Source organism: Grus americana, chromosome 24 (genome assembly GCF_028858705.1).
Source record: "Grus americana isolate bGruAme1 chromosome 24, bGruAme1.mat, whole genome shotgun sequence".
In the NCBI taxonomy this organism is placed as follows: domain Eukaryota; kingdom Metazoa; phylum Chordata; class Aves; order Gruiformes; family Gruidae; genus Grus; species Grus americana.
Window position 1 is genome coordinate 5,550,225 of NC_072875.1, and position 15,098 is coordinate 5,565,322.

General features: G+C 52.2%; 1 protein-coding gene across 1 annotated transcript in view; it reads left to right on the forward strand.

Moving 5' to 3' along the window:
- Positions 1-626: 626 nt before the first annotated feature.
- NTM (neurotrimin) overlaps positions 627-15,098 on the forward strand; it is a 341,369-nt gene continuing 326,897 nt past the window's right edge. The window contains exon 1 of the mRNA XM_054803289.1: positions 627-886. Within this exon, the coding sequence (XP_054659264.1) occupies positions 811-886 (76 nt within the window). The 5' untranslated portion in view covers positions 627-810. The remainder of the gene's footprint in view (positions 887-15,098) is intronic.

Below are 15,098 nucleotides of genomic sequence, written 5' to 3' on the forward strand. Positions count from 1 at the left end.
AGCAGTAGACGGTCTTGGTGTCAGGAATCTGATGCGTGCTGTTACAGCACAGAAAAAAGAAAAAAGAAAAAAAAAGCCTTGATCTGGAATAAAAGTAGATTCATGCCAGGAATGGGAGAGTTATTCCCTATCAATTTTGCTTTCAGAGCCATTTCCATATGGGATTAACCCTATAGGAGGAAGAGGCTTGTTGGGACAGTGCTGGGGCTCTCCCCTGTGGACACCAGCCCCCCCCCCCAAAGCAGAGGCAGGTGCTGCGGGTGCACCTCTTCATTTCGGGTGGTACGGGGGGGTGTGGGGGGGAGAGTCCTCCCTCCCATCATCGCGCAGGTGGTGAAACTGAGTCACGGCACCGCTGCGGTCACCCGTGGGGGGGGGTCACCCCATTTCCCCCGGCGGGGGACGGGCAGTGCCGGGCTGGGGGCTGGGGGGGAGCCCCCCGGTGCGGATGCCGGGGGAGGGGGGGCCGCAGCCAATGAGTGCGGCGCGGGGGAGGGCTGCGTGCGCGGCCGGCGGCGTGGTGCAGCCGGGCGGCGTGTGCGGGCCGGAGCGGCGGGCACGGCAGCGCCTGTCCCTCGCACCTTGCCACCCCTTCCGACCCCCCTTCCCCCCCCCCTTTTTTATTTTTGGGTTTTTTTTCCCTCCCCCCACCCTGCGGTGCATTTTTTTTCCTTTCCTTCCCTTCCCCCCCCCCCTCCCTTTCCCTTCTCCCTTCCTGTGCTTTGCTCCGGGAAACGCTGGATTTTAAACCTCTCCCCGCCAGGCAGTGAGTGGGGAAGGAGGGGAGAGAAACGCAGCCCGCGGTGAAACATGGCCCAGGCGAAAATGCACCACCCCGTCTCTTGGGTGATCTTCGCCGGGATGGCCGCTCTCCTCCTCTCCCAAGGTAGGGCCGGGCGGGGATGCTGCGGGGGATGCAGCCGAGGCGTGCGGAGGGTGCGCGGCCCCACGGCAGCACCCTCCGGGGGTGACTTGGGGGGGGGGGGGTGTGGGAGGGAAAGGGGGGGAGTGAGGAGCCCCCCAGAGCGGGGGCAGAGCTGGGAGAGGGTCCCCAGCCCGCTGCTAAGTTGCGGGGGGTGCGGATGCGGGTACGGCACGGCGGCATCTCCCAATTCGTGCTCCTTCCCGCGGTGCGCCGGGCTGGGGGGGGAACTTCTCCCATGGCGCAGCAACCCGGGTGTGATTTTTTTTTTATTTTATTTTTATTTTTTTTCTGCGGGGGGAGCCGGTGCCGAACGACTCTGCCATCTCAACTTAAGTTCCCGCGGAAGCAATGCATCCAACAGGCTGGGGGAGGGGGGAGGTCGGGGCCCCTCTGTGTTACCCCCCCCCCCCTTTGCATTGCCGGACCTGCCTGCAAGGTCGTCCCAAAAACTCGGTGCAGCCCCGGCTCCTGCCTGCTACCCGCCCCCCCCCCCCCAACCCGAGCTGGGGAGTTGGGAAGTCCTTGTCCAGCCTGTCCCGGGCGGGCACGGCTTCCTCCTCCTCCCGGGGGATGGCGCTTCGGAGCGGGGGGCTTTTGCAAGGAGGGAAAAAAAAAAAAAGGCAAAAAGCAAGGGTAGAAGGGGGGAAAGGAGGAGGCAGAAGCCAGCCCCATCTGGCCGGGAGCGCTGAGCCTGTCAGTTTGCGTTAGTCTCCTCGCAGCCATCTGGAGGGGCTGTGGGAGCAGGGTTGCCTCCGTGGGAGGAGAGGACGGGGCCGCATCCTGCACCGGGTCGTCTGCGGAGCTCGGGCTGGGAAGGGGAGATGCGCCCCGGGGGCTGCGTTGCACCGTGCCCGCCCGGGATGCTGCCAGCCCCGTCGCGGATGGTACCCGCGGCTCCGGCCGGGGAGGCGGGGCTTTGCGGGGGATGGATGCACCCCGGGGGGGATGGATGCACCCCGGGGCGGGGGGGGGGGGGGCGGTGGATGCATCCTCCTTCTGCACGCGGAAAGGGAGAGCAGCCAGCAGCGGGAGGCAGCTACCTCTGCGCTGCCCCGGTGCCCACCGAGGGCTGGGGACAGGGTTTGGGCACCCGCATGCCCAACTCAGCCCTGCTTGTCCCCCCGCATCAGCCGAGATGCTCTGCAGCAGGACCCCGGTGGGGTGTGAAACCCCTGCCTGCGTGGGGCAGGGGGCTGTCCGAGCCGGGATGGGGGCTGCTGTGTGCTGGCAGAGCCGAGGGGGGAGATGGCCAGCCGCCATCGCCGCTCAAACTTCTCTCTCCTGGGCAGGCTGGGCCCGCTCTTGCGGAGAGCCACCCCTGCCATATCGACCGGCACGGGCTGCTTAGCATGCACATCACACGCCAAGGCATTTCTCCTCTTCGCCTTCCTCCCTGTCTCCCTCCTCAAGCGCTCTCCTTCTCCCAGCATTGCTGCTTCCCGCTCTCGCTGCTTGGGATGCTGGCATCCCTGCACCCCCGGCTTCCAGAGGGGTTTCCTGGGGATGGGAGCCCCAGCCCCCTCGGCCGTTGCCTCTGCGGGGACCCCAGGTGGGGTGGTGGAGAGCTGGGGCTCCCCAGGATGGGGGCAAAGCTGCCCTTCCTCTCCTCATTGCTCCTGCCCTGAATTTGTGCTCTTTTTTTAAAAAAAATGATTGGTTTTTGCTCCTGATTTGGTTTCCTTGCAGTCCTATTCCCTGGCTCCGGTCATCTCTCATGCTTCCTCTCCCTGTTCTCATCAATGCTTACAGATCAGAAAGTAGTTGGGGTTTTCGCTTGCTTTCTTTATTTTTTTTTTTTAATTCTCCTTCTTGGTGTGGAGGAATGTGCTGCCTCCCCAAGCAAAAAAAAGTTCCCCGAGTCCCCTGCCTTGTAGGAGTCTGATTTGGGTGCCAGAAGTCCCTGAGTCACTGCCAGGGTGGGGGGAAGCAGGGATCCATGCTGCACTGTGGTCCAGGGGGAACCCAGGGCTGAGCCGTGGGGTGCTGGGCAAAGCATCGCACAGGGTAGCCTTTGGCAACAAAAAAGTTTGGGCCTTTTTTGGGCTGGGAGATGTTGGGTATGCTAGGTTGTTGGAGGGAAGGAGTCCCCCATGGAGTTTTTCTTGCATAATTGTATTCCAGAGAGTCATTTAAAAAAAAAAAACCAAACCAAAAACCCAGCAAAAAGAATTTTTCTTTCTAGCAAAAACTTTCTGAAGGGGTTTTGAGAAATTGGTGGTCATTAAGCGCCAAAGGTAATATATAGATATATATACATGCAGGCATGGCCAAATATCAGCAGTATGGTGCTGCTGCTTCGTGAACTCCTCCGATATTCGTGGTATTTTTTTGGAATTTCTAACTTTTCTCTCATGCTTGGTATGCAAAAGGGGAGCTGGCTTGTGTTTGAAAATGCGAAAATTATCGTCATGCAGGAAAACTGTGTTTTGCACAAATCTACTACAAATAGCTCAAGAGATCTGTGCTGCCCTCTGCAGCAGTTTATCAATACTCCAGGTCATTTACCTATTTACAGCCAAACAAACAATAAGAAAAGTGGTTTGTGAGTATGCTTGAGAGTAAAGTGGAGCGTGAAGTGGGATAATTCGTAAGTGCTTGACCATCTGCATTTGTACAAACCTCCATAGCTCCTCCAAGTTTTGCGGATTCGCTGTTGGTTGTGGTTTTTTTTGTTTTTTTTTTTTTTGGAAACCTGCCCCCAAAACGGGAGATGTTGAGTTAGGGAGGTGCTTTCTGAGCCCTGAAATGTCTGGTATGGTTTTGTGCACGTCGATGCTGCCGTTCCCAAGGGAGCTGTTGGCTACTGGGTGTTGGTGCTAGAGAGCAAGACCGGGGCGCTTGCTCGGATGCTGCATCTCCATGAGGATGAGATGCAGGTGTCCGTTGCATCACACACGAGGGGCAGAGCCGGCCAAAGACCCAGCCATGGCTTGAGGAAGGGAGCTGGGAAGACTGAGGCTACAGAGGGCTGGGATAGCCCCGGGCGTTGGGAAACGAGTGGCTATTTGGCAACACTGCTCTCATTGTGTTTGCTGTATTTTTTTTTCTGCGTGATTTTTAAATAGCGCTAATGAATACTTAGAGCATATTTAAGGACCCAGCAGCTGTGTTTTCTTTTCCTTCTTTCCATGGTTCAAAGTAGAGCGATGGTCTCGCCCGGTGTCCCTGACTCAGACCCACCTCGATTTCTTGAGGAAGAGGAGGGCTTGTGCAAAAAAACCCACCCCAGCACGTGGGAGTGGAAGAGAGAAGAAAACTCTTCACTCAACCGTGCGTAAAAGGATTAACCAGGCTAAAAGGTCATAGAAGATTTAGCTGGGCCTTTAGCATCAGTAAGCCAAGAATTATGGGAATTTGATTTACAAATTAGCATAAAGACCTTATTCTAATAAGCATAGAAGCTGAAATAGGTATGTAAAATAATAGCATATGTCAACATCATACACGGAGCGTTCCTCAGCCGGAAGAATTATTTGCTCCGCCGATGTGGCTGGGTTACAGATAACTCCCAAACCAAAACACGGGCTACGCTCGTGTGCAATGAAAAGGCTGGATCTGGCCCGGAGACGCATCTTGGGAAGGGCAGGATTTGGGATCGCCGCCTGGGTCGGGGCCATGCAATCCAGGAGGACTCCGGGATCTTGGCAGAGGCGGGAGGGGGAAACCTTCTGGCAGTTCGTGCAAGAAGGTAATTGCACTAATGAATGCGTATAAGAAAAATTACGTGTATCGACATCTTTCTGTGAATACCTGGATTTATTGTTCCCCGGGGAAAATATTAGATGTGGCTTCGTGGTGGTTAATAGTTACCGTGCAGGTCAATAAAATGTGATATTCACCCCAACAGCAGAAAATAGCTATTTAATAGGTAATAACAGTAATAATCAATACCTACATGATTAGATAACCCAGTTATATGTAGTACATAAAAGGAGGGGAATGCGCTCTGGTTACTCAATGGCCTGATTTGGAGTGTTGCTGAACATCTGGCGTTCTTGTTGATTTTAACCGTAGCTGTAAGCAGGTACCCAGCACCTCTGGAAATCAGGCCACCGCATGGGATTAACTGGCACATTTTTAAGACTCAGCAGAGCAAACAGGAACCCAGGCAGACCTTTGGGACTGGAAAGATGCTTTTGAAAGCAGGCTGCACGGCGCAAAAATGTGGGACGGCACCTAAAACGCTGGGTTGGCGCTTGGGATCTCGGGTGGGTGGGTGGCTCTGCCGTGGGTGCTCTGTGCAGCATCGCACGTGGGGTTTTTTCATGCACGGGGTATTACTGCTTCCTCGGGAGCATCCCTCCACTGATCTGGTTGTGCAGTGGTTGGCTGGCAGGATATAGCGAGGGGTAAAGTTGTTGTGGTTGCTCTACGCTGCGTATATGGAGCGATGTCCATCAAAAGAGTTGCTATTTGTAACGAGAGCGCCTATATTGCGGTGCGATGGGCAACGCGCGCCAGAGTTGGTTCATGCTGTATCTACAACAGCTTTAGGAGCCCCAGTTGTGGGACAGAGATGTGTGAGGTACCGACACGCTGCTGCACGTTTCAGGAGGTGCAGTTGCTTACTGCTCTTAAAACACAGGCGTGAAGAAGGTGGCTGTGGTTATCAGCGGTGGGATAAGTGAGGAGGCAATGAAGAAGACTTTGCATGGCCAAGGAGGTACAGGACTGGTTGGCCGACCCTGTGTTTGGGATGGAACTCACTGACCAGCCAAGAGGAGGTGAACATGAGTTTGACAAGCAGAGAAGATCAGGTGGTAGCTGTGAGCTTGGGGGAAAAAATAAAACCTTCCTCTGGTATCATTAGGTTTGTGAAGCATCATAGGGACCATCCCAGCCAGCTCAAAACAGACTTGTCTAGTCCTTTTTCTAAGATTTGGTTGTGCTGGGTGCTCTGGAGGCTGTGACCAGTTTTGGGATGTCCCAGTGCTTAGCAAAAACTACTTTTCCTTATCCGCGTGGATCCACTATAGGAACCCTGGCTTACGGTTTTTGTGTCTTTGTCTTGTGCCAACCCTGTCTTGTGCACGAGACAAGTGCATTTGATATTGGAAGTGTCTGCTTCATGTATTTTTCTTGCTGCTTTTGCTTAAAAATATCCATATTTGTGATTTCCCCCCACCATTTTATTTTTTCCCTATGGGGAAAAAAATGATCAGTTGACAGATCTAGGTCAAGTTAGCAAGCAGGGCTTGCTGTTTTCTGTGATAAACCAGGGTGGAGGTGGAGGGGGAGAGCTCACCAGCCTGCTTCCCAGGCAACTCACAGTCAGACGGCGGAGGTGGGCTCCAAGCCTTCCTCCGCAGCCTGGGAAGCACCAGAAAATATCTTTCTGGCCATGGGGATGGGGAAAAAAGCCACTTTTTGCATCTGTCTTTCCTTCCCAAACTTCAGTGGTGGTAGGGGAGGGCAAAATTTTCTTTGCTTGTTCCCCGGTTGAAGGGATGCCTTACTAGAGCAGGGCTTTAAAGAGGGTAAATATGATTTTTTTTTTTCTCAGTGTTACTGAATTTGCCTTTGATGCGCAGTGGCAAATCTCCCGCTAGACTCAATGGGACCCAAACGTGATCCATCTCAGATGTTCATGGCATAAGGCTTGCAGCTGCCTTGGACTTGCGACTTGGAGTTGAGCTGTTGGTTTCAAATAGGGGCCAAAATGAGCAAGGTGCCAGGATTTGGGATTCTGTAGTGGAAGTCCAAGCCATACTGCTGTCTCCCATCTTCAGCTGGCATCCTCCACCTCCGCGCATGGGTCTTTCCAGGCCTTTGGTAGCTTTTATAGGCAAAAAAATAAAAAATTTTGCAAAGGATGAGCTCTTCGTCACTGCATCCCCTGGGGCACCCTCATCCCAGGGGCCTGGGGCCCTTTTGCGGGTGCTGGTGCATCGTCCAGGCATCGCACACCCCGTGCACGTTTGGAGCTGTGGCTGCTAGCCCCAGGGAGCTAGCCACCTCCCTCCTCCTTCCAGAAGCACGCACCTTGCTCTTGGTTAATAATAAATCAGAGGTGCTGCCTTTGCCGGGCTCTGTTATCTCCCGCCAAGAAGGATATCATGGATTTTTGATGGGCTTACAGTTAATATGTCCAATGCTGAAAGCTGTTGTAAATTAATTGACCCTTTGACCCCCTTGTCCCGTTGACTGTTCCTACTAAAGACAATGTTTGGTTCTTGGCATCCTTCCCCCCCCACCCCCCATTTTTCCTTCCTCCAGCTCCTCCGCCTCCCGCATGCTTTGCTTACTAATCAGGGGGAGCCGAAAAAGGCCCTCTGAGCAGGGCTTCACGCAGCCGAGGAGCTGCGCCTCCAAAATGCTTTGTAGCAGCCGTGCGGGGAAGCCAGGATCCCGGGGACTCAATGTGCATAAATTACTGATGGTTGGAGTATTCCCTTTAAAGCAGTGGGGAGGCGGTGATGGAAGCTTGGCACGGCATCCTCCTCCTTCCCACGGGGATGGGGACAGAGCAATGTGCCTGCTGCCAAGGCTAAAATGTCATGGGTGCAGCACCGAGGACCTTCTGGAGCTGAGTGGGGACCCATCAGTGGGGTGCAAGGGTGCTCAGCACCTTGCTGAGGGCGCTTGTGTCCATCGAGCGAGCTGCGGGTCGTGCCAAGCGCTTGCTTTTGGAGCCGCGGTGGGTCTGGCTCGCAGGCAGGATGGGAGCGGGAAGGAGCAGAAGAAGATGCTGTGAGCACGGAGGTCCTGGGCTGGGACGTGGGTCCTGGGTTCACATTGGGCTCATTGCATGGTCCTTCCTCTTCCTCGCTTGGTCACACGCTCCATAAGGATACCAGCCGTCTTTCCTGTCTTGCGTCTGGTTTGGCTAACCTGGATTTGCTTTGAAAATGTATTTTTTTTCCCCGCTACGTAATTGTACATCACGGAGCACGGGGAAACCCTGGTGTAGCTTGGAAAGGAGCTTGTGATACTCGGCTCGCGTGGCCCGTTCGCATCCTCTCGTGACTCGCGATGGGAGACGGCAGCTGCGAAGAAGTAGGAAATGCCACAGGAAATTGTATAATATTAGAGATGAAGCAGAGTGGTTTGTTTATTTATTTATTCCAAAACGGAATAAACCAGAACAATCGCAAATTCCCAGTGAAAATAAATTCTGGGAAAAATAGGGATTGATTTTTTTTGAAATATTTTTGTTCCGATTTGGAGCTTTATGTACAAAGTTGTGAAGTGATTTCAAATAATAAAAAAAAGAAAAGAAACCCAAAGGCTGCATTCCAGCAGTATCAAAAGAGCCTGGAGACTCGAGCCTTGTTACATTTTGTTATTGTTATTTCTTCAAAACAGATCCTCTGCTAATGTTTTGATTTTGCCAGAAACGGCATTCTTGATGTAAAGAACTGGTTTGAAAGCCAAATCTGACCCGCCTCACTGGAAGCGTGACAAGCACTTGAAGCGAAGCAAGGGTCATTAATACTCTAATATTATCTCGCCGTTTAAGTGGGTTCCCCCCTCCGTTGGGGGAGTTATCTGGTGAATACACTAAGTTCCTGGGCTGGTTTGGTTGTTTTCTAGCTTTCTTCCCTTTCTGCGGGACAGATGGTATTTATACATCAGAGGATGCCTGCGTTAGACTTTTTTTAATTTTTTTTTATTTTTTTTTTTGTTTGCAAAGTCAATCCCCAAAGCCAGCACCGGGGTTTTTGATAGCGGGCCGAGGAGGAGGAGAGCGGCGGGGCTGGTTGGCAAGAGGTGAATTTGGATTTAGCGTGAGTGACATCTCTCTTCATGAAGCCCTTTCTGGAACAAGGCTGGCGGGGAGAGGGATGCGTTAGAGGCTGGGGGAGCGACGAAGCCAAAGCCGCCTTGTCATTGAAGACAACATTTACAAATTTGTATTATTTATTGTTTACTTTTTGTGCCGCTTTTCTGCACGTCGACGCTTTCTGTTGTTCGTTTTGGGCTTCAAAACCTGACATCACATTAGCAGCCGGCTCCAAAGCCCCCAAATAATGCATAAACTATGATTATTCCTTCTGATCCACTTGTGTTTATGTAAATGGCTGGAAAAGCAGTTTTCAGCTTATTTCAGAAGCTTAAGGGATTCATACCAAGCCTATTATTGAAAAATCAGAAAGTGAAAAGCAACTTCTGAGATGAGGAATTAACAACTCAATGGCAGCGTGCGTACTGCTGGCCGTACGGGATCCCAGACGGGATTTCCCCCAGGGATCCCAAAATCAAACACGTGGCGACAGGTTTTGTCAGGGAGGGGGGAATCGAGGAGGGGCGAGGGTCTGGGTTGGGAAGCTGGAGAGGGAGCTGGGGTGTCAAGCGTGGGCGGTGCTGGTGGTCAGGTTTTTGGGCTGATGGAGCATCACTGGTTGCAAAAGCCACCGGTCGCTTGGCTGGTAACGCCGGCTCCGCATCCCTTGCGTGGGTGTGCGCCGGGAAAGGCTCGGGAGCACCCATAGATCCCCGGAATGGCTGTCCCTGCTCTGTGCAAACCTTTTCCCTCTGCCCCAGGGGAGATGGGAACAGATGCAAATCCTCTTTGGGGCGCTGGCCCTGCAGCATCTCATCCCTCCTCTCCTGCTGCTGGTTATTTTTTTATTTTTTTTTTTTCCCCCCGGTTCGGTCCCTTTCCCCCTTCCTTATGTTAATTTCCCACCTGAGCACCAAGTACTTTATAAATAGCAAATCTGAAATGAATTTCCTAGCAGCAATCATTATCTCCCTCGACAGCCATTAAACATTCACACAAGCAGAGCAAAATGACAAAGGGGATTGATTTTTACAGTATGTTGGGGGGGAGGTGGGAGGAAGGAAATATGTTGACGAGGCTTTTTTTTTTTTTCCCCCCTCTCCACTCTCCCCTCCCTTCCACATCCTCTGTGTCGAGGAATTTAAAATCGCCCAGCGAGTCCTTTTTGAGATCAGGATGGAAGGGGGTGGGAGAGAGCAAAGTTGGGGGGGGGGGAAATTTTTATTTATTTTTTTTTTTTTTAAAAAGCAGCCCTATTCCCTCCTTCTTCAGGCCCTGCAAGCTTCGCTCCGATCTGTCAGCTGCGTGCGAGTGGTAAACATGAAGTTAGTTACGCGGCCCCGGCTGTTGAGATGAATATGTCAGAGTTAATGTCTCTGAAGATGGAGGGGTGGGCTGGAGGGGGTGGGGGGGGCCCCAATCTCTGCAGCCTTCTCAGCAGAATAAATGTTGATGCAATAGTTGGGAGCCGGCGAGCTGCTGCCGTATGAGGCACTGTAGCTGAAAATTTAACTTTGATTTCAATTTTCATATTTGTCAGCAATAATTAGATTCAAGAAATGTTTTTGCCGCTGTTCTAAAATACTAATAAGTAGGAGCCTTTGTAGTATGGCTAATGGAGTCTTTTTTTTCCTAGTGGGCTAGAAAAATTCCATTAAAGGGAAAAGTCATACTATATTACCATGCTTCAACATGCAATGACTTGGCTGCCACGGGAATATCTGCGCTGGGAGACAGCGGTCCTCGCTTCGAGCTGCGGGGATGGTGCTCGTGTCCCACGGTCGCGATCTGATGGGGCTTCCGGGGGTGGGCTGGCAGGGGGGCAGTGATGCTCTTTGGGGCAGCTGGAGGCTTTTGAAGCGTTCAGGAGATGATATTGCAGTGGTAGCCTGGCTCTGGTCCAGCCTGCTCACCTCGGCGGTTGTTTTTGCTATTGCAAACTCCCCTGGGGTTTCAAGCCTTCGATCAATTGGGGGAGGTCTCCCCTTGGCAGCTCTGGCAAAGGCAGAAAGCCCCTTCTCCCCCCTCCCCACCCTGCTGCGTGGATTTCCGTGGCGGCACGTTTTATCCCAGAGCAACGCCGGAAAGGAAAGCGATATTAAATTTGCTGGCGATACGCACAGCAAATGGGGGAAGCTCTAAGTTGTGTCATTCTGAAGTTACTTCAGCCTATTAAGAAAACAAAAGCACTTGTGGAGTGAGAAATGGAAATGGCCAACGCGGCCCGATTAATCCTGGATGTACAATTCCATTAATAAGCCAGCTTTTAATAGGTGGCTCTTTCCAAGAGCTGCTGGGACTAAGAATTGATGTATTCGCTGTAATTGTACTGCAAGTAATAGGATATGAAGAAAATTGTATGGGGAACCTGTTCCTTTGCCACCGTTTTCCAATCAGTTGAAATAATGCTTCCCCTGGAAGAACCCAGCAAGGTAATGATACTTAAATCTAAATGGAAACAGGAATATTTTTAATTTCGGTGGAGGTGATTTTGGCCCATGTTTTGAATCCCCATAGAGGGGGAAGAAGCCAAAACAGCGGTTTGCAAAAGTGCCGGAGGAAATAGGGATCCCAGTCCCGATGGAAATGCCCTGTGGCTGGATACTGGGGCTGCTCTCCCAGGCTGGGCGATGGGATGCGGCCGCCGATGCAGAGATCTATAACGGGTCTGGGAGCCTCCGGGCACCCTCTTGAGAGCTAAGGGGGGGATCTCTGGGTGCCCGGGCATGGGGCTGCCCCGCTGGCATCTCACCCGGAGGCTCTTGTTCTCTTCGATGGCAGCGAGAGGGGCCGTCACCCTCCGCAGTTGATGCGGTTCACTGGGAGAGCTCATTACTGAGCCTGAGGTCTTCACTCCGTTCATCCCCTGTATTTATTCAGACCCACGACCCCAGGGCTCTGACAGTTTGCTCATACTCTCTTAGCAATGAACTGTTTTCATACCCCTGCAAAACCTCTCCTCCTGCTCTGTGGAGCAAATGTACCTTTGTGGCTGCTGCTCCGGGTCCCCGTGGTATATTCGGAGAGAGATTTGGGATTTATCGGTGAACATCTCTCCAAGGGCTTTTCCAAGAGCAGCGCGGCGCTGCCGTCGGTACGGCGCTGCAAATCCCAGGCAAGGCTGGGTGGATCAGCACATCCGAGGTAACGCGCAGCAGTGCCCTGGGATGCAGATCTCCGTAATATTAATGCGATTGTGGAATAATGCACATTAAAGCAAAGGCAATATTAGCCGTAAGAGCTGACTGACTCAAAATCCAGGCGGTCGCTGATTATTTGTTAATGGGCTGGGGAATTTGGAGAAGTTTGCAGCCACTTTTTGTCTGTTCATCGCTGCTGGCCGCTGGTTAGGGGCTGTTTGTTTTTCACTCCTCCTCCCTATTTGTATGCATGCTCTGACCCTTCTTTAGTAGCAGGCGAGAGAGTAAATATAAAGGGGAGGGGAAAAAAAAAAAAGGGAGAGAGAAAAAAAAAAAAAAGCCAAGGCACAGTTCAGCTCAAATCCCTGAGGAAACAGATGTGATTGCCTTACAGAAATGGCTCCAATAAGGCCAGAAAGGAATATTGCTTTTATAGCTTTTGGGATATAAAACATTTAGAAAATGTGATTGACTGGCAGGGCCTAATTTATCATTTACCCATTTCTCTCTCTCTCTCTCTCTCTTTCTCCGTCCTCGTATCCACCCAAACACAGAAGCATGCTCAGATGGACTCATTTCCACTTTTTTGCTTTCTGTCTCCTGCCGGTAACACAAGTGCAAACCCGTTATTTCCTTGCACGCCGAGCCGTGTGCGTGCACACACAGGCACGTGTTCCCCTGTGCTCCTGACTCCTTGTCCCTCTGCCTGTGTCACGGATTTATCATCATTCTGCTAAGCACTCGAACTCCTGTGGCTATTTATAATTAATGCTCAGAAACCTGCCAATCCATTTAATGACACTAGGAGGTCATGGCCTCCCTTATAGCTTCCCATTAATCATCATTAGAACAGTTCTGGGTTTTTTACATTCTTTTTAAATGTTAATTCACCTTTATAATGCTCCTTTCAGCTCTGACTGTAAAGGGAGACTCTGTAGTGACTCCAGACTGTCTTGCAAGCGTGTGCAGGTGAAAGGCGCAGTGGGACAATTGCACTTGATAAAGTCTCTTGGATGTCTCCCGCTGGAATGAATTACGCTCACAAACTCTGCCAGATGGGATTTCTCCACTGCCCTCTGCTGCCTGCTCCTCGCAGCGATGCTGGCACGGCTCCCTCCCTCCCAGCTCCATCTCTCAGGTACCACCGAGCCCCTCGCAATCGCTCCCTACACGTGCACCGCTGGGAAGCGTGCAGCGAGCGGTTCCCGGAGGGGAATAAGCTCATCGATGCTGGTGCAGAGCTCGAGAGGGCCGTGCGTGCTGTGCCAGGTTGTGCTCGGGCACATCTTTGCTGGGCAAGCTTGCTTTGGCTCATGCATGGCTTGTTTTATGGGGTTGTGGTTGTCACATCCCCTCGGCATCTTGGTTTGGGTGGAGCATCAAACATCCCTTGTGAAAGTTAACAAAAATCCCAGTTCCCGGAGAGCAGGGCTGCTCGCAGCGGTGTCCATCTCCTTTTCTCTGCTGCTCCCACCCTGGAAGCAGGAAACCCTGAACCCTTTCGCTGTGCCCCAAAGCACCCTCTGTCATCGTCTCAGCCCCAGACTCTCGGTGCAGCAGAGGGGCCTTAGCAGAGATGTCAGGCGGCAGCTTGGAGGAAGGAGAGCTCCGGCTGCAATCTGGTAGCTTTTGGCAAGCACCAGCTCTGCTTAAATAGCCCTCTCTTGGCTTGCTGTCGGAAGCAGTCGTCCCCTCTCTGAAGTCAATCTGTGCTCGCCATTAACGGGAGCGGGTCTGCAGCGGTGCCCGTCCGATCTGGATCCTTTCGGGAGGAGTCCCTGGTGTGGCGGTGCACGGCTTTGCCGAAGTTTGCCGTGATGCGTGGAGCCGTGGGAGCTGCTTCTCTGATGGAGCTGCTGGAGGTTTTTCATAGCTCTGGGTAATAAAACTGCAAAGCATCCTGTGACTCTTGTTTGGCGATCATGCTTTGCTCAGCAAGACGGGGTGAGGCTCCCCTTCACTGGGAGGCACCCACAGCCCTGCGTACGCTTCGGGTGGGCTCGGGTTCGTGCTGGCCTCTCTTTTTGGGTGAAACAGGTTCACTCCTGCTCCTTTGGGGAGTTCTGGTCTTGATGAGAGTCAAGCCCAGCCCCGTTTCTCTGAGTAAATACGCCAGCAGCATTTGGCTTAATGAACTGTGGCTTTTAATAAATGGCTCTTATCTTGCTGAAGTGCTGCTAAATTGTCAGGATTTAAAATTAGCCTAATAGATTTGCGGGCGATGTTTTATTCACTGGTTAGTTGGAAAGAGACGGAGAGAGGGGGAGAGATGGCTCCACCCAGTTCTCCCTGCATTATACAAGAGTTATTTATTTGTTTGGGCCGAAGGGGAAATGTTCTGGATTAATGTGCGATGCCTCAGCACCTGACTTAATGAGAATTTAGAGACCTATCCCAAACTGATAGTCTCCAATTAATCACTCGGTGGCCCCTCTGCTTTGCTGTCCCTGGAATATATTTTTCAAAGTGGTGGTTGGGTTGCGGTACCCACTGCTGCTTGCCAGGAGAGGGGGACAGGGATGGACTTAGGGAGGTTTTTGGGTGCTGTGGTGGCTTACAGGACCACTTCTTGCAGCTTTGCGCCGTGTCGATGCGGAAGCAGAGCCTGTATATCTCTCCATATACCATATGTGTACCTGTGCAACTTGTATTCTTGAGCAAAAAGTTGAGCTGGTCCTTGCTCAGCTTGTGATACGTCCCATGAACTTGCGTGAGCTGCTTTGTGCCTCTTGACAGCGCAGAGCCGGTTATGATCCTGTTGACAGTTTGGAGACATATGGAGAATCAAGGCAGAACAGTGTTTTATAATAGAGTAATACGGGATGTGGTTGGGATGAAAGATGCCAGGGAAATGTCAATCACTATCATTATCCTAACAAACTGCTGTACCTGCAGAGATAATAATAATATTTAGCAATTATATAGCACCTAACAAGCTCAAACGGTGCAGACGGTAGCTAATTAAATCTCCCAAGACTTCCTTTGGGTGGGTGTTTTCCTAAGAGTGCGGACCGGCTTCTGCCCAGCGTTTTGTGTGAAGATAAATGTGCTTCTCCCCCACTTCCCAGGTAGGGAAAGGTGGCGGTCCTGCGGAAAATCCTCAGTAAGGACGAGCCTGAGCTCGGGAGCGGGCTCGAAGTGAAGGCAGCGGGCAATTCTGGCACTGCGTTGTGCCACTCGATTCCGTGACCCAGATGGCCAAAGGTGCTGGGATGCTGAACGCCTCAGTGTGCTGGTTGCTTGTCCTTTCTGAAATCGGGGAGAGGTCGGGTGCTGGGCGCCTGAACGAGCACCCTGCCAGCATTCCTCG